Source organism: Cibotium barometz, chromosome 19, assembly GCF_041138505.1.
Source record: "Cibotium barometz isolate CiBa-2024 chromosome 19, ASM4113850v1, whole genome shotgun sequence".
Classification (NCBI taxonomy): Eukaryota; Viridiplantae; Streptophyta; class Polypodiopsida; order Cyatheales; family Cibotiaceae; genus Cibotium; species Cibotium barometz.
In genome coordinates this window covers 28782644-28809175 of record NC_141064.1, presented here as the reverse complement: position 1 = coordinate 28809175, position 26532 = coordinate 28782644, and the positions used below count along the sequence as shown (strand labels likewise).

Genomic DNA, 26532 nt, shown 5'->3' with positions numbered 1-26532 from the left:
CAAACCTGCTTGGGTGTCCCCAAAGCGTGGTAATCTCGCACAAGCTTCATATTTGCTCGGCAGTAGACTAATCTCTCTGGTTGTGCAGTGCTGAGTCGATTACGGATCTTCGTGTGAATTAGCGAATAAGCGCTCCAATTGCGCTCGCATCCACCAGCAGAGCAATCCTGCATGTCACATGTGACGTGTCAATGGTGACAAATTACAATGGACATTGAACATGGTCATAGACAATAGACATTGGACAATGAACCATGGTCCCAGGTCCATAACACATGTATGGAAAATGTAAAGATAGAAAACTTTACCTGTGAGAGGACACGTAAAGCGATACGAGTGAGCTTTGGAAGACCTTGTCTTCCATAACTCTGCCACCACATAAGAGAGAACTTCGTTGCCTCCGGCCTCAACGCCACAGCTCTAGTAAAGGATGACCCTAAATTATTTTCATAGCTAGCGATCTCTGCATCAATGTCCAACTGCTCATCCTCCTTGCAAATCAAGCCAATGTACGCATCCTTGCCCTTTAGTAGACTTCTTTCATTAAAAAGAGTTGGCTTCTTGTAGAAAGGATGAAGCAATGCAGCCATCGCATGAATGGGCCGACTCATAAATGTCCATCTCTTGTCTACAATAGCCAAGATCTCTTCCCGACTGTAAAAGCATTGACGCAACATTAGTTAACAGGCTGAATTTTGATTATAGTATTATACATTATAGTATTATACTAAATATTTAATAGATTAATCATTACAGAAGCAAGTACATACCGATCAAGCGCCAATGATCTGCAGCCTCTGATGTGTATCTTCATCTCTGAGAAGAGATGATAGACTAGGCCCATGGTGGAGCCCTCCATGTCTGTGACACGCAACAACACATAAATTGGCTGCAATGCTGCTATCATAGCCTGCACCTCCGACCAAAAGGACTCATCAAGCACCCGCCCCGCTGTATGTATCTAGTGGACTCCTCCTGTGCGTGATGCATCTCTCTCCACTTCGGGTCCACTACTGTCTGTAGAAGTGGATTCCTCACTGCATAGAGTCGCTGCAACACAAGATACATATATGCAAATCTGGTCTTCAAGGGCCGCACCATGTCAAGTGTACTGTGACTCCTAAAGATAGCCAATGCCTGGTGCTTTTTGCGGAAAAAAGTAGTCATTTTTGTGGCATCGGAAACAATAGGCAACACCCATGTTAACTTCCCAATGTCCTCCATCAACAAGTCAAGACAGTGAGCTGCACATGGAGTCCAAACAATGTTCTTAAACTCTGCCTCAATCATCTCACCCATAGCCTTGCAATTGGAGGCGTTGTCAGTAATAACCTGCACCACATTCTCTGGGCCAACCTCAAGTATAGCCTGCCGGATGTGCTCATAGATAAACTCACCTGTAATCTCCAACCTTTCCTGCATCAACAGCACGCAAGAAGTACGTGCCAAGGCAAGACGACACAAGAATATTAATGATGTGTCACCTACGAATGTCACTCCAGCCATCTGAAATGATGGTGCACCCAAACTGCTCCCAACCTGCCTTCACTGGTACCAATGCCTTATCTATCAATGCTTTCTGCTCCTCAAGCATAGTGGTCCGCATCTTATTGTATTCCAACCCCGACCAATCCTCTGTGTGTCCAACCTGGGCTATGGCTTTGACCATCCTCTGCCACTGCTCAGTCCTCAAGACATGAAAGGAGATGTTGCACTCAATGAGAGTGCGAGCAACCTCCATCTCAGCCACTTTCTGGCGCTCCTTCACCCAAGAAAGAGAGGCCACTCGAGAAGGCAAGGTAGTCTGCCTTGGTGCATGCATCTCTCCATCATCCTCCACATAGTCCTGCTGCTCATGCATGGTACGAGCCCTCTTCCTACTGCCAGAGGGCTGCTCCTCCTGAACCTGTGAAGAACCACCCAAGTCTCCCAAGAGTGCATCATGGAGAGCATCCTGTGTCTGTTGACCACCTTTCACCTTTACCTTTTTCCCTGCACCCATTGCTGGAAAATTCTCAGCAATCAACTTATCCCTAATGTCCTTTGGTACTACCTTGCACCCTGCACAGTTATTGGTTGTGCCAATGCCTGTCAAGTGCATAACGACGCGAGAAATGGTACTGGTGAGCTGAAAGTTGCAATACTTGCATTGCCATCGTCGCGTGCCAGATCCAGCTTGCCCTGGCGTGTTGACAATGCGGATGACATTGGTGTGCTCTTGCCAATACGGGTTAGTTGGCTTAGGCATGATGGCTCTTGAGACTTTTGTCTACACCTGCCAAGTGCGCAGGACATATGCAAAGGACTCAGGAATAACTTATAAGCGGCAAGCCAAAGGTCTTGCGTGACGCGGAGAAAGAGATAAGACTCAAGAGGGAGAGAAAGAGAGAGAGAGGAAGATGCTCAGTTTACCTACAGGCACGCCAAAGCTCCAACGCTGTGCAAATGTTTTCGCCTGGTCTTTTTCGATAATTTTCTGCTCTCTGTAACGCACGCTCTCTGCAATAAGTGTATACAATACAATGTACATTAATCAAAGGCCTAGTATGTACCCAAAGGCCAGGCGGGCGCCCAATCAGGATTCAGACAACGCACGACGATTTTCAGCCCCAAAAAAACCTCACGTACGGATCCGTACAGTACGGCCGTACGGTACGGATCGGATCCGTACGTACGTATATGTCAACCATGGATCGAGTAGTGACCTACTGACTTCCCGTCTTGGCGTTGAAATCCCAACATAGGAGGACTTTCCCCAACTGTGAGAACTCCATGATATCCTCATATAATGGTAAGTACGGTGACTGGCCATGCTGTGCGGCGTAAGGGGAGTGGGGTGGTGCAAAATAACACACAGCAATGTGGATGACTCTGCCCCACTGCTAAGCTGTAGCCGCACCCAAAGATATCGTGCATCCTCGTCCTTCCGGACGATGCTGAGAATCTGTCGGAGATGGGATCTAAAAAGGACAGCTTACTCCCCAGAGCCACGTACTCCTCCTGATGTGCGGGTCTCGCCTTGAAAAGCCGACTCCCACTCATACCTGGCTATGTATGGTAAGCCCCTCTCACGGCTCTTATGAGTCTCCGTAAAAAAAAATGACATCCCTGCCTGTGAGAATCTCACTCAAGCCTCCTGGATTCGACCACAGCATGCCATTGCAGTTCCATACTGCCAACCCCAGGTGTTTGGTCTCATAGACCCCGCGTCCCTATTTGGAACGTCGCTCAGTGATAATGACTCTACCATTTCTGTAGATAGCCCACTTGCCTGCTCTGCGGGCCTCATGAACAATCACCATCGCCTCACGCCGCCGGTGTGCCACCTGTGCTAGAGTGAGCTCATCTCCCATGTACACCTGTGTGCCCTTGAGGGCAGCCCGCCTGTCTAAGAAGGCATGTCTGCTGGTAGCAGCAGGGAATCTAATGATGAGGGGTCTCTCTCGTGTCATATCCTTTCCTGCCCTCCATGTGTCTGCAAAGGGGGGGGGGGGGGGGGCGATCCCGTCCACTCCTAGCATCTGGCAAAGTGTCATGGCATCCTCCTTTGGGGAAGCCCCCGCCTGTAGCCCCTGTACTCGCACATGGAGGGCCCTATCCTTCCTACGTTTCTCCTCCTGGAGAGTCTCATGTATGATGCTCTGCAGGGGTTTGTGCTCCTCCACCCAATCTTTCTTCGTGGTCTGCAGTTCTTCCCGCAGCTTATCACTCGCAGCTTTCAACTGCTCCAAGTCAGTCCTTAAACCCTCCTAAATATTCAGTTCCCCTTCCTCCACTGTGTGGTCCTTGACCGTAGCCTTTAGGGCTTCCATTTCTGCCCGGAGTTCCCCTATCATTGGGGCAGCTTTTGGCATTCCTGTTTGTTGCAGCTAGGTCTCTTTCAACATCTGAATCACCTCTTCCTGGTGGTTCACTTGGGCTGTCAGTTCTTCAATCCTGTTGTTCTTTCCTTGTATCTCCTTGCGGAGGCCTTCCAACTGTTTTTCATGTTGTTCAGAACCCTGTCCAGCACCTTCTTTTGTTCGCCCAGTAATTTCTTGGTGTTGTCCTCCACTGTCTTGATGTATGCCTCCAGCTCTTGTAGGTTCATTGTGTTATTTCCCCTAGTTGCTGCCTTGGGGGCCTCGGCAAGGGCGGGTGGGAAAAGGGGAGGCGGACACGCAGTGTGCGGGGAAGCGTGGCTATGTGCACCTGGAAGGCGGACACGCAGTGTACGGGTGGGAAAAGGGAAGGCCTGGCGAGCAGCGGAGGCGGAGGGAAAGCGCGCCTATGTGCGCCTGTGTACAGCACGGAAGTTGAGAGAGAGAGAGAGAGAGAGAGAGAGAGAGAGAGAGAGAGAGAGCTCTTAAGGCTTAAGGCTTAAAAGTTAAGAGGCTAGAGCCTAGAGAAAGCTTGCGGGTTGAGAGAGAGAGTGAGAGAGAGTGAGGGAGTGGGAGAGAAAGAAAGAAAGAAAGAAAGTTGTATTAACGTCTTCAAAAGGCCAAAATGACCTATGAGACCAAAAGGTTACATCATGTGACATGTGAGAGCTTAAGACCGTAGTAATCACAACCTTAGTCTGACTAAACTGCACTTAATGATGTTTAAGAGATAGACAAATATGTGTCAATGCAATGCAGCTATATTATATGAGGAATGCGGTTACAATGAGATCCAAATGGATCTGTACTGCTGAATATGCTGCCTATATGCTGAATATGCGGGATGAACTGCTGTCCACTCTTTCCCTTGTCTCCTGGGAAGGAAACGCTGAAGGGAGGCTTTGGAACAGATGCTGAATGCTGACCTGATGATGAAACGCGGATGCGTTTGCAGATCTGAGGGCTGAACTGAATGCGTTTGCTGATGATGATGCTGAGGATGATGCGTTTGCTGATTATGGTGCTGATGATGATGCGTTAGCTGTAACTGCTGCTGATGATGAAGCGTTAGCTGTAACTGCTGCTGATGATGAGCCTGAAACGCTGATGATCCAGATGAGGATGCGCTTGCATGGCTGAATGGAGAGGCGCCTATATATATGTGGGTGAGAGGGCTGGTCGGCCAGCTTAGCTGTAGTCGGCCAGTACTTGGAATGCTCATAAATACCATAAATGGTATATAATGCTAGTCGGCTGCCCCAAAAATGCCTGAAAAATGCCTGTAAAAATACCTGATAAACCTGATGATGCTAATGATGCCATGTCACTGTACACCTGAATGGTGTGCACGTGACATTCCCCGCTGCTAAACTGTTGCTGGGTGATAAACCTGGCAACCTTCGACTCCTCTGTGATCCTTCTCCTCCGAACCACTCCCCCTTCTGTCTTCTGCTGGGACTGAGGCTGTCTGCAGGAGTGAAATCCTTTGAGCCAAGACTCCATGTACTGCGGGAACTGAATGGCAAATACCTGAGTCACCCCTGACCTGCCTCTGGAAACCTTTCATCTACCATCTCCGTCGTACCTGAAGCTCTGAACCTCCTGAGGCGATGTTGGAGCAAACTTCCGTCTTCTGTGGAAGAGAAACCCCCTGCTGCTGCCAGTTGAAGTGCAAACTTATGTCCTCCTTTGATGATGGATGTCATTCTTCCCTGAGAGTTCATGGGCAACATGTATGCAAGACTGACTGCTAAGATGACTGCTAAGATGTCTGCTATGCAAGCCATGTGCAACCCTATATGCTGTGCAAGAATGCAGATAGATGGGTTACTGATGCAGACCTAAGGGAAAATCCCTAAGGGTGGCTTGCAAAATTTTGAGAACTGGGTTTAACTGTGCGGAAGCGATAAAAATGATGACTGACTGAATGACTGATGAATTGAACATGCTCTAAGGCTGGTTACCCTGTAACGCTCTGATACCAATGTGACATGTGAGAGCTTAAGACCGTAGTAATCACAACCTTAGTCTGACTAAACTGCACTTAATGATGTTTAAGAGATAGACAAATATGTGTCAATGCAATGCAGCTATATTATATGAGAAATGCGGTTACAATGAGATCCAAATGGATCTGTACTGCTGAATATGCTGCCTATATGCTGAATATGCGGGATGAACTGCTGTCCACTCTTTCCCTTGTCTCCTGGGAAGGAAACACTGAAGGGAGGCTTTGGAACAGATGCTGAATGCTAACCTGATGATGAAACGCAGATGCGTTTGCAGATCTGAGGGCTGAGCTGAATGCGTTTGCTGATGATGATGCTGAGGATGATGCGTTTGCTGATTATGGTGCTGATGATGATGCGTTAGCTGTAACTGCTGCTGATGATGAAGCGTTAGCTGTAACTGCTGCTGATGATGAGCCTGAAACGCTGATGATCCAGATGAGGATGCGCTTGCATGGCTGAATGGAGAGGCGCCAATATATATGTGGGTGAGAGGGCTGGTCGGCCAGCTTAGCTGCAGTCGGCCAGTACTTGGAATGCTCATAAATACCATAAATGGTATATAATGCTAGTCAGCTGCCTGAAAAATGCCTTAAATGCCTGTAAAAATACCTGATAAACCTGATGATGCTAATGATGCCATAGAATGATGCCATGTCACTGTACACCTGAATGGTGTGCACGTGACACATCATATCCATGAGGTACATAATCCTGGGTACAAAATAGTAATAAAGAAAGATAACAAAAATCTAGAACTTTAAAATCTGATCTAGGTACATGCGCAGAGAGCTCTCATATCACCCTAATACATCCCTCATGGGCCGTTGTGACATGGTGCTCAAGGTGGTAAAACTGAGCTGGCGCGAGAAGGTCCTGCGATGATGGGAGATGATGGCCCGGATCTTCCTGTGGTGGCGTGGCCGTGGGCGAGGGCCATGGGGTCTGGGGCGTCGAGCTCTGCATAGCTCAGTGGCTCTGTCGAGTGAGAGAGTGAGGGAGTGGAGTGAGAGAGTGAGAGTGAGAGTGAGAGTGAGAGTGAGAGTGAGAGTGAGAGTGAGAGAGCGAGGGAGTGGCCCGTGGGGGGGAGAGAGAGAGAGAGAGAGAGAGAGAGAGAGAGAGAGAGAGAGAGCTTGCCGCTTAAGCTCAAAAGTGGGGAGAGGGAGTGGGGCGGCTGGCCAAGAGAGAGAGTGGGGGGGAGAGAGAGAGAGAGAGAGGAGAGCTCAAGCCTTATAGGCGGCTCCAAGGCTCCAGCATGGTGCGGGTCACGGCAGGCCACAGTGCCAATGGGAGAAAACGGGCGCAGCTGCCAGCCACCAACGGGAGAAAACGGGCAGAAGCAACGGCCATAAACGGCAGAAAAAACGGCAAAAAAAAGGCGAAAAAACCAACGAAAAAAAAAGGCGTCCCGGCTGTCCTGTTCCAGACCCGTCCCCGAGAAGGTACTCCTGTTCCGCCGCTCCCGGGACGCCGTCCCCTGGTGACGCAGATGCTCGAGGCGTCCCGCCCGTCCCCAATCTGTGTCAGAGCGCCATGTCGTTTCAGGACGGCATTTTCGCGTCCCGGCCCTCCGTCCCCTGTGACTATGATTCCAGTGGTATCAAGCTTATACAGTTGCGAACAACTGCTTTATAAAACGGAGGAAATGTCACCATTTGGTCCCTTCACCAGTCTTGATCTCTATTTTGGGGCAAGCCCATGCACATAATAGAACAAAGGTGAGAACGGGGATTTTCCACAGAAGAAAGCTGAAGCATTTACTGGCAAAGTTTGGCCTGAAAGATGGCTATACATCATGAGCACCATGGGATTTTATTCATCAAAGGGACTTATAATGTTTATAAGTCAGTGTGTTCACACATCATTAATGATGGGCTGGACATATTATTATTTTGGGCATGGACAGGTGGACAGAGGGAGGCGCCTACGGAAAACATGGGCTACAAGCTAGGAAAATCACAAAATCTGATATTTTGGGCACGTTCAACTACTTTTAGCAAAAAGGGAAAAGCACATCAAATATAGAGCTGGTCGACTTTATAAAAGCAAGGAGGGGCCTGTATTTTGATGATCTGGCACCCACATCCCCTAGCCGGCAGCAGCTCTCTTCCTCTCTCTCTCCTTCAGCGCTGGCCGTACAGCAGGAGATTCTAGCCATACAGTTCTTTCTCTCTCTCCCCCACAGAACTGGCCGTACAGTGCAGATTCTCTCCCTCCTCCTGTGTGCTGGCCGTACAGCTGACTGGAGGTGTTCCTTGTGATGGCCGTACAGCAGCAGCGCTGCCCTCTTATCTGTTGGCTGTCCTCAGCCTGTTTTCTACAGAAGAGGCCGTACACAAATCGGCCGTACAGTTGCTGGTTTTCTTCTCACTATTCTGGCCGTACAATGGGCCGTGTTTGGGGCTGATTATGTGGCTGTTTTGGGCCTGTTTTGGGACAGGTTTCGGTGCTGCTTTTATCTTGATTCTAGACTGAGATCTAGGCAAGAGTTGTGCTAATGCTTTGTGGAAAATCCGGTGCAAGATTACACCCGCACCTTGTTTCTTGTAAAAGCCTCTATTTGTATAGAGAAGTTCCTGCTAGGGGGGCGGCCATTCCAGCTATGCAGTGTCATTGTTTTATTGTGTTTTCTTTCCGCTGTGTATCATAGCTCTGTTTGGTATATTTGAAGAGTCTGTATATTGTTCCGGGTCCCCTCCCCGTAAGGTTACATTTGCTAAGTGGGCTGAACCTATATGCTTTGATACCACAATGTTGCATGCATGGAAGCCTTGCTGTCACATGCACTCTGCACTCAGTGCATGGTGACAAACTGGCTCATCATCAGCAGTGCAACATTTGTACATTATTAGAACCCAGTAGGATGATATTTGTCGTACGACATGACCCCATTGTACATCCTCAGTCCACGATAACTCAGGCACGAGCTACGTAGGTCATTCCTCAGCCTTAGCGGGTCAGTCAGTCAGTCAGTCAATCAGTCAAGTCCCTTAACCCACTTGGAGAGAATCATCCATGCATGTAGAGTTTGTAGAAGCCTTAGGAATTGCATCAGAAAGCACTCTGCATCCTGCATTCATATGCTTGTGCATCATTTAGAACATCCCAGAAGCCTTAGGGAATTTACTAGGATTTATTTGGTATGTTTTCCCATATTTTATGGTATTTATTTAGCATTTATTGTCATTTATAAATATAAACTTTATTAAATAAATGACTAGCCAAGTTAGTATAAATAGGCTTGCATAGGGCTTAGACATTCATTCAGTCTTCAGAAAGCTAGGTGCCTTCATCCTCAGCATTAGGAGCATTCCTCGCCTTCAGCCTAGACTAATCCCAACCCTTCTGGAGCTTGCATTTTGCTTCAATCAATCCCCTGCAGTTTAACGCAGCACATCAACAGGCTTATACAGCAGTTCAGCAGTTCATTCAGGCCCTTGCAGACCTAGGCGCAACATACAGTCCATAGGCGCCTGCATTCAGCCCCTTTTCAGGCCCCAGAACAGCATACATACCTGCGTTTCTGCACAGATCAAAACCGGCTGCAGTTCAGTCCAGACCAGCCTGCGTTTTCAGTCCAGCATCAGTTCTACAGCAGTACCCCGCCTTCTGTGCATCATCCATACATGCAACAATCATCTGGTGAAGGTAACATATCATTCATAAGCATTTACAGCATAGTTACATAGCTTAGAACAGTCCACCGCAGTCCTTTCTCGGCCTCAGGTGTGCAGCCCTTCCTCATGCCCTTGGGAAGAGTGCATAGGCTTGAGATCACTTCATTGAGGTATTTCTACAGCCGTGTACAGTTCAGCCAGACTTCCGATCCTCCGAGATCTTGCGTTTGGCTTATCTACAGTCCACAGTCATTCTCTCTAAAGTAATAAAGCAAATACTATCTCGTTATCGGGATAGGGGGCCCTTCAGCGGGCAATTCGGGACCCAACCTGGTGTATAGTTCTCATATATCTCTCTCATCTCTTTAAAGTTTGAAGTATTAAAGTGGATTGCTAAACTCATGAAACTCACGATACAGAAGACGGTGTGAGCATTTGTGTGACAGAATCTTCCAATACAAAGACTTCCGCTGCATATTACATTGGTATCAGAGCAGATTGTCCACACACACCGTATCCTAGCGTGGGGACATCCTTGGATGGTTAGATTGCGTTCCGGCACGACCACCGACTTCAGCATCATGTCTACAGAAGAGAGTACTCATCAACTGGAAGACGTCTCCCCCGAAGGAGACCATGTTCTTCCGCCTGTATGTCATGTGCATCATAGATGCCATGGACATTTTCAGGGCTAAATCCAGAAGAGGCAGCTAGATAAAGAGTAGAACCAGGATGATAGAGCACAAAGCACCTTTGGCAGTGTAGACTAGAGACAGGCGTGGATCGGATGGATGTCGGCAGGACAGGTGGTGCTAGCTGCACACAAGGCTGTCGGCTGCTCATGGACGTGGTCGGCTGAACCAGAGGACAGGGGCAGCAGCATGCGCATCATGAACAAGGAAAAAACCAGTCGGCTGCGTTAAAAGGAGCATTAAATGCATTTAGGACTGGCCGACCAGCAGTCGGCCAGTCTACCATTTGTCCAAGGGACATAAAAGGAATCAAGTGCTCATACATGGAGTCATTCAACTCTTTAGGAGTTGGGTCCCTAGTATAGGAATGTTTTGGTGATGTTCACCTTTTCAGGAAGGCAACCAAGGGCTGCAGATTTAGGTACCTTTTTGTACCATAACAATATACTAAATTTCCAGCACATCTCTCTCTCTCTACTCTCTCTCTATATCTGCGTTTTTGCATCAAATGGTTTTCCAAGAGTGTTTAGGGCTGAAAGAAGACCCCCAGAGCTTCCGCGTGTTACATTGGTATCAAAGCATCAGGCTTAGCAAAGCTAAACACTGAATCAGTCCCATATAATGGTGTACAGGTCCAAGGTACAGGAAAGTACACGGATTCAAAGCCCAAGGCAAGGAAACACAGATCGCGAAGAACTCCCAGGAGGTTAGTTGGTGGTGTTCCACAGTGCCAGAGGGGATGGCAGTCCTGATAGATCTTCGCCAAAGACAGAGTGGTTTGGAGAACAGGTCGGGTTTTCAGAGAAAAAGGGTTGCCAGGGATGGATGATGACAGAGGGACTTTGGGAAAAGATAGGGATGATGACAGTCATCCAAGAGCAGGTTGGATTCCCGTCATCAAGTTTAGCAGAGGGGGATGTCATGTGCATCATAGATGCCATGGACATTTTCAGGGCTAAATCCAGAAGAGGCAGCCAGATAAAGAGTAGAACCAGGATGATAGAGCACAAAGCACCTTTGGCAGTGTAGACTGGAGACAAGCGTGGATCAGATGGCTGTCGGCTGCAAGACAGGTGGTGCTAGTTGCACACAAGGCTGTCGGCTGCTCATGGACGTGGTCGGCTGAACCAGAGGACAGGGGCAGCAGCATGCGCATCATGAACAAGGAAAAAACCAGTCGGCTGCGTTAAAAGGAGCATTAAATGCATTTAGGACTGGCCGACCAGCAGTCGGCCAGTCTACCATTTGTCCAAGGGACATGAAAAAGGAATCAAGTGCTCATAGATGGAGTCATTCAACTCTTTAGGAGTTGGGTCCCTAGTATAGGAATGTTTTGGTGATGTTCCCCTTTTCAGGAAGGCAGCCAAGGGCTGCAGATTTAGGTACCTTTTTGTACCATAACAATATACTGAATTTCCAGCACATCTCTCTCTCTATATCTGCGTTTTTGCATCAGATGGTTTTCCAAGAGTGTTTAGGGCTGAAAGAAGACCCCCAGAGCTTCCGCGTGTTACACTGTAGCAGACACCATAGTTCTTCTGAGAGTTCAGAACCAGCTGCTCATGGAGTGTCTCCAACTCTTGGAGGCAACAGCAGCATGTCCTTCTCCGCCTCCAGCAGCACCCGACTACATCTCCCTCTTCTTTCAGATGGAACAACAAAGGAGAGAGGATGAGGACCGAAGGAAAGAAGAAAAAGCAAAAAGACGGGACTATGAGGAGGAAGCCCAACGCAGGATCGACGAAGACCGGCGTCAGGCTGAACTCGCCGCTTGGGAACACCAACGTGAGCTTGATCGAGAACGTATGTTACTCGAGCATCAACGCGAAAAGGAGGCCATACACTTGAGGTATCAGCAGCTCTCCTCAGTCTCCCTAGTCATAGGTGTCACTAGCCCGCAGTCCGTAGCAGCATCAACCATCGTCATTCACAGTCAACCAAACTTCAATAAGTATGATGCTAAGTGTGATCATTCATCAGTTAATCAATTTATTCATCAGTTTAATGCTCATTTTCCATTAGCTAGGATCACAGACCCACTCGAGCTTGCGTTTTACTTCAATCAGTCCCCTGCAGTTTAATGCAACACATCAACAGGCTTATACAGTAGTTCAGCAGTTCATTCAGGCCCTTGCAGACCTAGGCGCAGCATACAGTCCATAGGCGTCTGCATTCAGCCCCTTTTCATGCCCCAGAACAGCATACATACCTGCGTTTCTGCACAGATCAGAGCCGGTTGCAGTTCAATCCAGACCAGCCTACGTTTTCAATCCAGCATCAGTTCTACAGCACTACCCCGCCTTCTGTGCATCATCCATACATGCAACAGTCATCTAGTGAAGGTAATATATCATTCATAAGCATTTACAGCATAGTTACATAGCTTAGAACAGTCCACCGCAGTCCTTTCTCAGCCTCAGGTGTGCAGCCCTTCCTCATGCCCTTGGGAAGAGTGCATGGGCTCGAGATCAGTTCATTGAGGTGTTTCTACAGTCGTGTACAATTCAACCAGACTTCCGATCCTCTGAGATCTTGCGTTTGGCTTATCTACAGTCCACAGTCATTCTCTCTAAAGTAATAAAGCAAATACGATCTCGTTATCGGGATAGGGGGCCCTTCAGTGGGTAATTCAAGACCCAATCTGGTGTACAGTTCTCATATATCTCTCTCTCATCTCTTTAAAGTTTGAAGTATTAAAGTGGATTGCTAAACTCACGAAACTCAAGATACACAAGACGGTGTGAGCATTTGTGTGACAAGATCTTCCAATACAAAGACTTCCGCTGCATATTACACTTGCGATACCAATCCACAGCCCTAATCCTGATTAAGAACAAGATGCTGATTAACATGATTAAGACAAAGGAGAGAGAAAGAGAGAGAGAGAGAGAGAGAGAGAGAGAGATTGGTGTCAATGTTTTCTTGTATTTAATATGGTACAAAAACATTGCTGAAAAGCTTGTACATGATTGAGCCCTTGGTCAACCCCAACATGATGTCTACTAACTTCTACAATGATAAAATGATGAATGGCTAACTTGCTATCACTCATTTATGATTGAATGCTTATATATGATGCTAAGCTACAAGTTGGCCAATATCAACAACTGTCGGCTTGTTGTCTAGACAAATATTCATGCTAAAATTCTTATAACTGCTGCGCTTTACTTAGTGTTAGCCCCCTCAATGCTGGCCTTCAATTGGATGCTACTGACTAGCTACTAGGTTCACCCATGGGTTGCCGACTGCTGGCTGAGAGCCCTAGATGGTTGTTGACAGGGTCCCTAGACCGTCCATCGTGCTCATTTGATGTTGATGGTAATGCTACAGATGATGAACTAAATGATGTCTTAACTACTTGTCCTAATCAGGGATTATATTGTTCATGCCAAGGATTATGCCATGGCACGGGCGTGCACGTGATAGGGGGTGGTGAGCTGCGCACAAGGCACTGGTGGGAGGTGGCGTAGCATGAACGCAACAGCAGTCACAACCGTTTCAGAGGCAACTATTGAAGGCGACGCAACAGTGCTAGACGGTGGAGCAACCTATCGTGAAGTTGCGTAGGTCGATAGGCGGTGAATGGACAGTGAGCAAAGACAATGGCAAAAGGCAGATGTCGCAGTAGGCAGCAAGGAGCTACAGGCAACAGCTGGCGAGCAACTGTTGATGGTTGGCACAAAAACCCTAGAGTGAGCTAACTCTAGGCAGCTAACCCTAACTCTGATACCATTTAATGGTTTTAGGGTTACACAGAAGTACCTGGTTGGAGTTTATTAACTAATGCCTATTGTGCGACCACAGACTAGTGGGGAGAAGAGAGAGAGAGATGATGATCAACAAGATAATCAACACAAGATTAGAGGGATTGAGGAAGTACAAGATGTAGTGGAAAGCATGAATTCATTATAGAAGTAGGTCCTTTTTATAGGAGAGACCTCCTTACACATTCTAAAGCATATGCTAGATGTGATGCCACCACATATGCCAAATATGATTCCACAGTATGTGCCACCACATATTCCAAATATGATGCCACCACATATGCCTTTTAAGAGGCTGTTCCTACACAAGAGACTAATACAGTTCACACATTGGAAGCACTTTATTAAAGGCTGGCTACTGCTTCTTGACGTCAGAGGTAGAAAAAAAGGAGTTTACTACAGAGTCTTCATTACTCGTGCTTCGTTGCGAAACTAGAACATGGTATCGAAGACCACCCAGGCAACCCTGCAGAGCTGTAGGATCGGATGTGAGGAACAATTGAGTGCTTGACTGAAAGAGGAATCATAGCCATTGCTTGCGCATCAGGGGCATCCCACCGTCTTTGATCTTCAGTGGGTCCAGGAGACGGTGCTATAATGCCTAACACAACTTGTGCCACAATTTGAGTCGCCCTTGGTGCCGAGGAGGTGCCAAGAGTTAGTACTGCAAGACGAGGCTCTTGCCATATGACAACCTCCCATAGCCACTTGGCAATTAACACTCTTCAACATGAAACTCCATAATGAGTAGTTGGGACCATCAAGCCGATCTTCAGTTGTCGTGAATGCACCAAACCCAAAAAGTTCAATGGACGCAGCTCTTTGCGACATCCTCACAGTAGTACAAAGTTTCCCGAAGCTGGAGAGAGAATCCAGAACAGGAAAGACTCCCCTTGATGTGAGCTCTTGGGAAAGTACGAGAAAAAAAAGTTAGGGGAGTGTGCACACAAGGCACCGAGATACAACGAGATTGTAGGTGCGATCACCAAAGTATACAAAACATACAGTGTATACTTGAATGAGCTAACACAAGACTCCATGAGTATTGCACAAGAACAGGAGTGCCTATGGATGCTTCCACTTTACAAAATTTTCCCTTATGAACAAGAATCCCCAAATATGCAGCTCAGATGCTTTGACCTTGATAAAAAGCATATGAAAAAGAAAGCCCCAAAAATTTGTGTACCTCTGTGAACAAGATGCTGCTGGATCTGATCCTCTTCTTCCCTCTCTCCCTTAAACACACAAGGGACAACGAAGCTAAGCCAGCTAAGAACAGAGCCAAGCCAGAGGAGAAGCCACGAACAAGACAGAGACCCGAGACAGCGGACTGAGTGAGCTGAGCCGGCGCACGTGGGCAAGGCTGAGCAGTGTGGGCGGCAATGGGCACATGTGCCAAACAAAGAGGTGGAGGTGGTGCTGGCTGCAATAGCTCCGGTTCGCTGGGCACTAGCTCTGCCCGACTGGGCGGCCGCGGTGGCAGGCGAGCTTTGAGACGGCGACGATGGGCAACGGGGACAGCTCTAAACAGTGGCGCTGGCGGTGAGTGACTGGCTCTAGGTAGCTACGCATGGAGAACATTGGAGCTCGTCTAGCTACAGCAGCACAAGCTCTGATACCAAATGTTAACTAATGTCTATTGTGTGACCATACACTAGTGGGGAGAAGAGAGAGAGAGAAATGATGATCAACAAGATACTCAGCACAAGATTAGAGGGATTGAGGAAGTACAAGATGTAGTGGAAAGCATGAATTCATTATAGAAGTAGATCCTTTTTATAGGAGAGATCTCATTACATATTCTAAAGCATATGCTAGATGTGATGCCACCACATATGCTAAATACGATTCCACAGTATGATGCCACCACATATTCCAAATATGTTGCCACCACATATGCCTTTTAAGAGGTTGTTCCTACACAAGAGACTTATACATACTAGCGGTTGTTCACATACATTGGAACCGCTTTATTTAAGGCTTACATTCAGTGCTAGTTTACTCAACAACCTAGCACTTGTTTATTCCCACATTAATCACTATTAATACTTAACAAAGCTAAGGAGGATGAGAGACGTCCATGGTATTGAGTTGATAAAAGATAAAACAAACTTAATAGAGAGAAAACATATGCACAACTAAATGATTTTGATTAATGTGATGATAACTTCAACAATTATAGTGCTTTTATAGGCTCATAGCCTTATCTTTTAACACATCACACACACTGTGGCAATGACACATGGCTAGACCTATAACATCACTGCTTATCACATTCACACATAATATCTAGCTATATGTGGTTGTTCACTCACGTTAAGACATACTAAGAGCTAGTTCACACACACGAAGCTCCATATACCCAAGATTTTTGTTGTCTATAGTTCGGAGAGTAAAGGGTACCATCTCCAGCATCCTGCTTCACAGCGGATTATGGTTGGTTAAGACGTGGTCTTTGTGGAGAATTCATCTTAGCCCTTGCTTGAATGTAAAAAACAGTCAATTGTTGGCTCAGAGGACTTGTTTGATAATCTTCTTCCCTTGTATGGTACACACATTCCAGGTGTTGGGCATTAGGACACTTAGCCTATGGCTGGAAATCATCCCGCACTTGCTAAGAATCAACATACATAAGCTGAAAATCAGCCTGATGTTGAACCCATTGGTGTTTTAGTTGTGATGGATATGTTGTTTTGATTGAAATTGTTGAGAAAAATCAATTGTGAGGGAAGTCTGTATTAGTGCTCAGTCAAGGCTGAGTGGGATCAGCCGGGTGTCAGGAGAAGTCAACTGAGTGTGTAGAAGGGTAGAATTAATCTTTTTGGGTTGAGAGAAAGCTAGTTTGGGTCAAGCCTGACAGTCAGAGGTCTGTCAAAGTCAATCAGACAGTTTTGTGGGATGAAGGATATCTCATAGAGTCAACTAGGGGTCAACTGATGTCAGATTAGGGGTTGTAAGGCTAAATCATTATGGAGTCTAAAGTGTTTGAGCTAAATCAATGCCTCATTGGTTGTGGCAAACTTTGCAGGATAGCAAAGTGACTCCTTTGGCAAGTCGCACACATGCTCATTCTCACCATGCATTTGGGCATTATGTTGATTGTGCTCTTATTACCGAGAGTCGCTTTCCGACAAAGAGATTGGTCTTTGTCTCCTATTGTTCCAAGCATGAGCCAGTTGTCACATCATAAAATCAGCACCGGGTAGAAAGTGCTTTCAATTCCAGAGCATGAATTGATACCAGCATGTCCTTGTTGTAATTGCAACAGTTCAGCCCGTAACCCTTCAACATCTTGATTTGAAAAGCCACAAGATGTCCAATTTGTTGCATGTACTTTTGTGCAAGAAGAGATATACCGTCATAAGGCCAAATGAATCTAAACTTACGAATAATTTTAAAAGAAAGAAGAGAATCACCAAAAACAAACAAAATTTTAAAAAATAATAATAATAAATTAAATTAAAATAGAGACACCCGAGAAAAAAATATATATATATACTTTTGTGCAAGAAGAGAGTTGAAATGTAAAGTTCATCAGCAACAAAGAAAAGCCACTCTGCCCTTGCCTTTCAAGTCTGCTTCTGTGTGCTTTTACTACAAGAGTTTGAGGGGACAAGTATTGCCAAGTTTTTGCATAGCATTATACCAAAGTTTTGATCCTAATGAATGCCTAATGATCCTATTTATAGGGACAAGGTATGAATTCGTAATCAAGCCGGTTTTCCCTATTTTTCTCACAAAACATTGTCCAAAAAGTCATATTTTGTGTCCAAACTATGCCCAAAAGGTGTCCCAACCATTGGGCTATGTCTTGGGCACTTCCGAGAGCCTGTAGAGCTGCAAAATCTGCTCTAAATCTGATGAAGATCTATGCATCTGTTCCATCCAGTCCCCTAGCCCTTCATGCCCTATCAGTGAACACTTTCTCTGGTCTTCTATTCCTGAGTATTGAGTCTGGCACTCTCACTCCACCCCTTGGAGGATCATCCTCCCTTGGAACCATTGCTTGAAAGGCTTTCCTGGTATGCCCCAAGTGGCACCCGACTCACAAGACTATCATTCCCCTTGGGTCTTGTGGAACACTACCAACCAACCTCTTGGGAACTTCTCCCATGTCTTGTGTTACTCTCCTTGGACTATGCACCTTCATCTGGGACTTAATTGTTAGAAGTCATCTCCTGTCTATACATATACACCAGGGCCTCTGTTGTGGGTGTGCCCGCCCATATTACGTGTTTTCTCATTTTTCCCCACTCTCCATATTTTTCCCCATTTTTTCCTATTTTCCATGGTGTGGGAGGCTGCCCTATGATGGCAGGATGACCCAGAAGCTGGCCGACTGCACTCCTGTGCATGTGTTCATTCCCTGGAGCAGGCCGACTAGTTCTGTTCAGGTCGTGGACCTTTTTTGGCTGGCCGACTGGAGGAGACTCAATCGTTCCACTAGCCGACTGGATTATAAAATGGCCCCATGGCCCCCACTCCATTGTATCATAGTTTTGGCATTTTTCTTGTGTATTTAGAGCAAAGTTACACGCCTCTCTCTCTCTCTCTCTCTCTCTCTCTCTCTCTCTCTCTCTGTCACAAATCCCTATATTCTAGGGACATGCGGATGCGTGTCAGGCCTAGAAACATGCGGATGCATGTATGTATTATACCTGGGCATGTGTATGGATCATATGAGTGGATGCATATGAGTCCAAGGACATGGCAGGACATTTGTGGACTTTCGGGCGGTGCCCGTGTGGATTCCGGCCATGCACACATGGTGTGTTATGATGGCAGGCGGAATATTTTCAAGTACAAGAATGATGATAGGTGGTTCTCCAAGTTTACATATGCACAATGCATAAATGATGCATGTCATAACTTTATTTTACTTTGTGTGACATTGTCTTGCTGCCTGGACAATGCTTGTTATTTTGGCTTGTGAAGCCCGAGGGACCGGGGACGCCCGGGCACCTTGTGGACACGTGTGTGCACTCCTGCTTGGGCCTAAAACTGTGGGCTTATGGGTTTTGGCAGGTGGTAAGTGCGTCCACACTCAATTTACAGCTTATTTCATTTACTACTAAAGTTTATTGGTTTGCAGGTCCACACTCATTAATAAGTGGCCGGACCACTTATAATGCGTTCGCATTTGGTTGGACCAAAATTAATGAAGTCCGGACAGCTTATGGCCATTTCCCATTTGGTTGGACCTAAACTTATACAAACAGGACAAATGGAGAACTATGGGCTGGACACCTACCTCGACACCTTATGGGGACACTTGTCAGCCTGTATGTGTACCCACCAAGCACCATAGGTGGCACTGGAGAAAGGCGCCTCCTTCAAGAGACCATTTTTATTCATAACTCAACACATTGGAGAGCTGGTTGAAGCTTTTGGAGTTGCTACAGGGCTGGTTGCTTGCTTCCCGGACTCACACAAGCTTGGATAATGATCCCCACACTCTTCTAAAGGGCTGGTTGGTAAATTTCAGACCTTTATTTTCTGGTTATTGCGAGTTTTGGGCTGGTTACAGGTGTCCAAAGTCAACTTGGACAATACAGGACAGCTCTAGGGACCTCCACAGGGCTGTAGGACCCTTTACAGTGGATTTCTCGCGATGGAAAGTTGCTGTTTTGGACTGGTTATTGCATAAAACAGGCCGGACAGCAATGGAATATGTGAGCATGGATGTGTCTCAAGGATTCCTGGTGTAACAGGTGTTTAGGGCAAGCATTGGGAACACTTGCTCGCGGAGAACACAAGTTTCTGGATCAGTTTCTCGCGTGGAAACAGGGCCTAAAGATCCATTTACATCTTGTGCAGGGCGGAGTAGCTGTGAGGATTGTGATACTCTTGTGCAGGGCGGATGTACCTGTGAAGAGGCTTGTGCAGGGCGGATGTACCTGTGTGTAGGGCGGATGTACCTACAGATTCTTTTGCTTGAAATGTATTCATTCATGATGTATTTGGAAGAATCAGGTGCAGGCTGGTGGTGAATCCCCAGGCACCCGTAAACTTGTACTTGCAGACTCTTTTGGTAATATAACCTAAAGGGGGGGGGTCAGCCTATCATCGGCCCCTTTATGTGGTGTACTGTCATTTTCAGCTTTGTGGTTGTAATGCTCAAGTGTTAAGTGCTCAGAATCTTGTTCACATTTATACGATTCCAATACACGCGTCCGCCTCCCGTTACATTGGTATCAGAGCTCAGTTTTTCCCCTCATTGGAAAACGGTCTGAGGCTTGGAATCATAAGTGGTGACCTGATTTGAGTGTCATGGACAGCCACATTTCTGACAGTGTGGAGAACACACAGGACCGTGAATTTCATGGTACAAGGGATGCAAGAGATGCTGCAGGCAATGATGTCTATGGAGATGCAGGTACTCATGACACTATGCATTCTGATTTGGAATCTTTGAGGCGTCAAGTGCGACGCTATAGGGCTGAAACCGAAGAGCTTAGGTCATTGAAAAATGACCCGGATGTACAAAGGGTGTTGGCTGCGAAGGCAAAGGCTTCGGTCCATGAAGTCACTTTTGAAGCAATTGCAAAGGAAATGGATGTTGAGAAGCCCCGAGAGCTTGCACTTGCATACCTAATGGTTAAGGGTGATGTATACACTGAAGCAGATGGTAGTTTGGCTTTCAAGAAGCCACCCCTCATGGCTGCCCGTGGTGATGCACATGATGCACAACAAGCAGAAAGAGCACAACAAGTGCCAAATGCTGAAAGGACAAGAGTCCCTGGTGCTAGGCTTGATGCAGGTCAAGAGAAGAGTAAGGATGAGGGATCCTCTACTCATTCCCGCTTTGCTCCAAGAAGACATGTCCATTCTCGTGTTGAGCTTTCCACTCATCTGGAGAGTGTGACTCAAGAGAGAATGAAGAGGGATCGTGAATCTTCATCGCGGCATCATCATCATGCAGATGAACAGGATGTACATAGGGATGCATATAGAAGGAAGAAGCCTCAAGAGTTCAAGTCCGGTGACAAGGATGTAAAGTTTGAAAACTTTCAGGGACGGATGGACTCTACCAAAGCACTTGCTTTCATCAGACAGTTTGAGATAGCTTTTTGCAATGAAGACTTTTCGGAAAAGTCTATGCTCAGGCATGTGGGAATGCATCTCAAGGATACGGCAAGTGATTGGTGGCTTGCAAAAATACTTGATGGAAGTGCTGCCCCAACTTGGTCTTCTTTCAAAATTCAGTTTTATGATCAATTCTTACCACCAAACTTTGCAAAGGATGTACGCAAGGAGTGGGATTGGTTGTCCCAAGATGAGGGAGAGTCCGTTGCTTCATACGTAGTAAAGTTTTGGAAAGTCCTTCTCAAGGTTACTCCCTTCATGAAGATTGGAGAGGACGAGAAGAAGAGAAAGTTTGAATCGGGGCTCCATCACATCATTCAACAAAGCTTGGGAGTGTACCCAAATAAGACCATACAAGAGCTTATACACTCAGCCATGATTGCGGAGAACTTGCACATAAAAGCACCCACAAATAAGCCATTTGCAGGTCAAAACAAGAGCAAATTCAGGGCTGGTTATAACCAGAAAAAGGGTGGACAGCCACCTAAGAATGCTCCCAAAGATGGCCGAGATGCAAAGGATGACTCCGAAAAGAAGCCGGGGGGTAAACGCCACAATTTTGGGCTCTCAAAACAGCAATTGGAAGAGTACAGGAAGGCTGGAAAATGCTTTAAGTGTGGCAGTAAAGATCATATATATCCTAAATGCCCACAGAATCCTAAGAATGCTGAGCCTAATGTGCAAAAGCCTCTTGTGAATGTTATACCCGATGTGCAGGGTAATACAGGGCATGAGCCCAAGAGTAGAGTCATATGCAAGGCTTGGGGCGAATTGAAGGATCAGCCCGCTTTGTTTCTTTTTGATGATGCTTCCACAGATAACTTTATATCCGTACAAATGGCTGCCGCCATAGGTCTCAATGTGGAAGACATGGGAATGCAAATGAATGCAGATGCCACCTTTGAGGGCAAACAGGTTGATGTAACTCCGGTCATTGGTAAGCTCCGTGTACATATACAGGACTACCTCGACTATGAGAGCTTTCTAGTGGCTCCTCTTACAGGTTGTGATGTTTTGTTGGGGATGCCCTGGCATCACCGTTTAGAGCCTGTTAAGGCTTACAAAGAGAAGAAAATCAGCTTTGTACATAGAGGCCGTGAGCACTCTATAGATGCTGGTACTACTGGAAGTACCATACCTCTTGTAAGCCATGTACAAATTAATAAGGCAATAAAGAAATCAGCTTGTTCTTACTTGGTTTTTGTACATGATACCATTGAACATTCTAGTGTTGATGTTAGTGCATTAGATCAAGACAAGCTTAACTTTTTGAATGAGTTCAAAGATTGTTTTGCAAATGCTTTGCCAGCAAGGTTGCCACCAGAGAGGCCGGAAGATCATTGCATAGATCTAATTCCCGGTAGCTCTCCACCTAATAGGCCACCATACAGGGTGAGTGCTAGTCAACAAGAAGAGATTATGGCACAGGTGAATGAACTTTTGGAAAAGGGTTTGATTCGGCCTAGTTCCTCGCCATATTGCTCGCCGGTACTTCTTGTTCAAAAGAAGGATGGTACTTACAGGATGTGTGTTGATTACCGTGCCCTTAATAAGATAACCATCAAGAATCGGTTTCCCATTCCGCGTATTGATGACATCTTGGATAAGCTTGAAGGTTCGGCATGTTTCAGCCGAATAGACCTCAAGAGTGGGTATCATCAAGTGAGAGTGGCACCTCAAGATGTACACAAGACTGCATTCAGGACAGCCTTTGGTCTTTATGAGTTTTTGGTGGTGCCTTTTGGCCTTACAAATGCACCCGCTACCTTCAACAGGATGATGGACAGGGTGTTCAGAAAGCATAGAAAGTTCACAGGTATATTCTTTGATGACATTATTGTATTCTCAAAGAATGAAGCCCAACATCGTGAGCACCTGGCTATTGTGTTTAAAGAGCTTAAGGAAAATCAGCTCTACATAAATGCAAAAAAGAGTGAATTCTTCCTCCCAGAAATTCACTATCTTGGTCACATTGTATCAAAGGATGGTGTGCGCATGGATCCCGCAAAGATACAAGCCATGCAAGAATGGCCAGAGCTGAAATCAGTCCATGAAGTCAGGAGCTTCCTTGGTTTATGTGCTTACTACAGGAGGTTCGTCAAGCATTTTGCTTTCATTGCTGCTCCGTTACATGATTTAACGAAGAAGAAAGCAATCTTTAAATGGACACAAGAAGAGAGAGATGCCTTTCAAAAGTTGAAGAGTGCAATCATCTCGGGACCGGTACTCATTATTCCGGATTTGCACAAACCTTTTGTCGTGGAATGTGATGCAAGTGAGGACTGCATAGGGGCTGTTTTGAACCAAGAAGGACATGCCATTGCCTATGAGAGCAGACGCTTGCAACATGCAGAGCTTCACTTACAGGTTTATGAGAAGGAGTTGTTGGCTGTAATTCATGCCCTTACTATTTGGAAACACTATCTTTTAGGGGCTGATTTTATGGTCAAAACTGATCATCAAAGTTTGAGATATTTTTTGACTCAAAGTAAGCTCTCAGAGAAGCATATGAGATGGGCAAATTTTCTCTCAATGTTTCATTTTCAGATTTTACACACTCCAGGGAAAAAGAATGTGGTGGCAGATGCCTTATCTAGACGACCACAGGTTCATGCTATTACAGTTGCATACCATGAGGACTTATCGGATATGCGTAATACTTATCATTTGGATGAGGATTTTGCACATGTATGGGCTGATTTGCAAGAGGGTATTGCTGTCCCATCTTATGCCATAAGAGATGGATATCTCATGATGCAAAATCGTATGTGTGTGGTAAAGAACCTTCGCCATAAGGTTATGGATGAGTGCCATGCTCCTCCATATGCAGGTCATAGAGGCATTTTGGCCACAGCACAAGCTTTGGAGAGGTATTTCTTTTGGCCACATATTCGCAAGGATATTGAAGCATATGTACGCGAATGTATGGTATGTCAAAAGGTCAAGTTTGACCGACATAAAGCACCTGGATTGCTTCAACCTTTGCCTATACCAAATGAACCATGGGAAAGCATTGCTATGGATTTCATTATGGATTTGCCAAGGACGCCACAGGGAAATGATGCTATTTGGACCATTATTGACAGGTTTAGCAAGCAGGCACATTTCATTCCCGTGCGCAAGACAATAAAGCCAGATCATATGGCTAGGATGTTTTTGGCACAGATATTCAAACACCATGGCATGCCTAAATCTATTGTGGGGGATAGAGATCCTAGAACCACAAGTTTATTTTGGCACGCATTGTTTGACAATATGGGTACAAAGCTGAACTTCTCATCAGCTTACCATCCACAGACAGATGGGCAAAGTGAAATAGCAAATTCAACCGTCCTCGACTTGCTGAAATCTTATGTATCCGACCGCAAATCGGATTGGGAGAAGTATTTACCGCTTGTGGAATTTGCCTACAACAACACGGTACATACTTCTATGGGCAAGGCGCCCTTTGAGATTATCTATGGCAAGGTGGTACTACCACCCATCCTTCGTACAAAGGGTGAGATTTTTGCAGCAGATGAGTATGTCAGAGACTTGGATACTGCATTTGCACAGGTACGGACAGCCATAGAGAGGTCTCAAACCAAGAATAAAAAGGCAGCTGATAAGCATAGAAGGGATGTACAATTCAAACAAGGTGATTGGGTCTTGCTGAAATTTGAAAAGGCACGCCTTCGGAAGAGGCCAGGAAAAGAGGGAAAGTACCCTAAACTTTCCAACAGGTATTATGGACCTTTTCAGATCTTGCAGAAGATCAATGATGTTGCATTTCGGCTTGTACTCCCAGATCATTGGAACATGCATAATGCTTTTCATGTCAGCCTATTGAGGCCTTATGTGGGACCGACACCGTTTGAGCCGGTTTTGGAAGACCCACCCGAGGTGGATGAGCTGGAAGAGATTCTTCAACCTGAACAGATTGTTTTTCACAAGGAACGAAAGCTTGCGGGAGGCAAACTTGTTCGTAGGTACCTTGTGAAGTTCAAGAATTTTTCAGCTTTGGATGCGAAATGGATGGATGAGGCCTACTTCGAGGATTACCCAGATCTTTTGAAGGCCTATCTGGAGGCTTTTCAGTTGCGGTCAACTGATTAGAAGCCGGGGGGATGTCACAAATCCCTATATTCTAGGGACATGCGGATGCGTGTCAGGCCTAGAAACATGCGGATGCATGTATGTATTATACCTGGGCATGTGTATGGATCATATGAGTGGATGCATATGAGTCCAAGGACATGGCAGGACATTTGTGGACTTTCGGGCGGTGCCCGTGTGGATTCCGGCCATGCACACATGGTGTGTTATGATGGCAGGCGGAATATTTTCAAGTACAAGAATGATGATAGGTGGTTCTCCAAGTTTACATATGCACAATGCATAAATGATGCATGTCATAACTTTATTTTACTTTGTGTGACATTGTCTTGCTGCCTGGACAATGCTTGTTATTTTGGCTTGTGAAGCCCGAGGGACCGGGGACGCCCGGGCACCTTGTGGACACGTGTGTGCACTCCTGCTTGGGCCTAAAACTGTGGGCTTATGGGTTTTGGCAGGTGGTAAGTGCGTCCACACTCAATTTACAGCTTATTTCATTTACTACTAAAGTTTATTGGTTTGCAGGTCCACACTCATTAATAAGTGGCCGGACCACTTATAATGCGTTCGCATTTGGTTGGACCAAAATTAATGAAGTCCGGACAGCTTATGGCCATTTCCCATTTGGTTGGACCTAAACTTATACAAACAGGACAAATGGAGAACTATGGGCTGGACACCTACCTAGACACCTTATGGGGACACTTGTCAGTCTGTATGTGTACCCACCAAGCACCATAGGTGGCACTGGAGAAAGGCGCCTCCTTCAAGAGACCATTTTTATTCATAACTCAACACATTGGAGAGCTGGTTGAAGCTTTTGGAGTTGCTACAGGGCTGGTTGCTTGCTTCCCGGACTCACACAAGCTTGGATAATGATCCCCACACTCTTCTAAAGGGCTGGTTGGTAAATTTCAGACCTTTATTTTCTGGTTATTGCGAGTTTTGGGCTGGTTACAGGTGTCCAAAGTCAACTTGGACAATACAGGACAGCTCTAGGGACCTCCACAGGGCTGTAGGACCCTTTACAGGTGGATTTCTCGCGATGGAAAGTTGCTGTTTTGGACTGGTTATTGCATAAAACAGGCCGGACAGCAATGGAATATGTGAGCATGGATGTGTCTCAAGGATTCCTGGTGTAACAGGTGTTTAGGGCAAGCATTGGGAACACTTGCTCGCGGAGAACACAAGTTTCTGGATCAGTTTCTCGCGTGGAAACAGGGCCTAAAGATCCATTTACATCTTGTGCAGGGCGGAGTAGCTGTGAGGATTGTGATACTCTTGTGCAGGGCGGATGTACCTGTGAAGAGGCTTGTGCAGGGCGGATGTACCTGTGTGTAGGGCGGATGTACCTACAGATTCTTTTGCTTGAAATGTATTCATTCATGATGTATTTGGAAGAATCAGGT

At 46.2% G+C, this 26532-nt stretch overlaps 1 protein-coding gene across 4 annotated transcripts in view; it reads right to left on the bottom strand.

Annotated features, from left to right (window-relative positions):
- The window catches only part of AIP3 (ABI3-interacting protein 3), a 48297-nt gene that overhangs the window by 14546 nt on the left and 7219 nt on the right, over positions 1-26532 (bottom strand). For 2 of the 4 annotated variants that reach the window (XM_086813539.1, XM_086813540.1), the window contains exons 1-2: positions 309-783; positions 6-167 (exon numbers count right to left, since the gene is read on the bottom strand). The exons of 1 other annotated variant lie outside the window; for it this stretch is intronic. In XM_086813539.1, the coding sequence (XP_086669665.1) occupies positions 6-167; positions 309-677 (531 nt within the window). In that variant the 5' untranslated portion in view covers positions 678-783. Of the gene's footprint in view, positions 1-5; positions 168-308; positions 784-26532 lie in introns of those variants that run through there. One more of the 4 variants, XM_086813542.1, reaches the window with a different exon arrangement.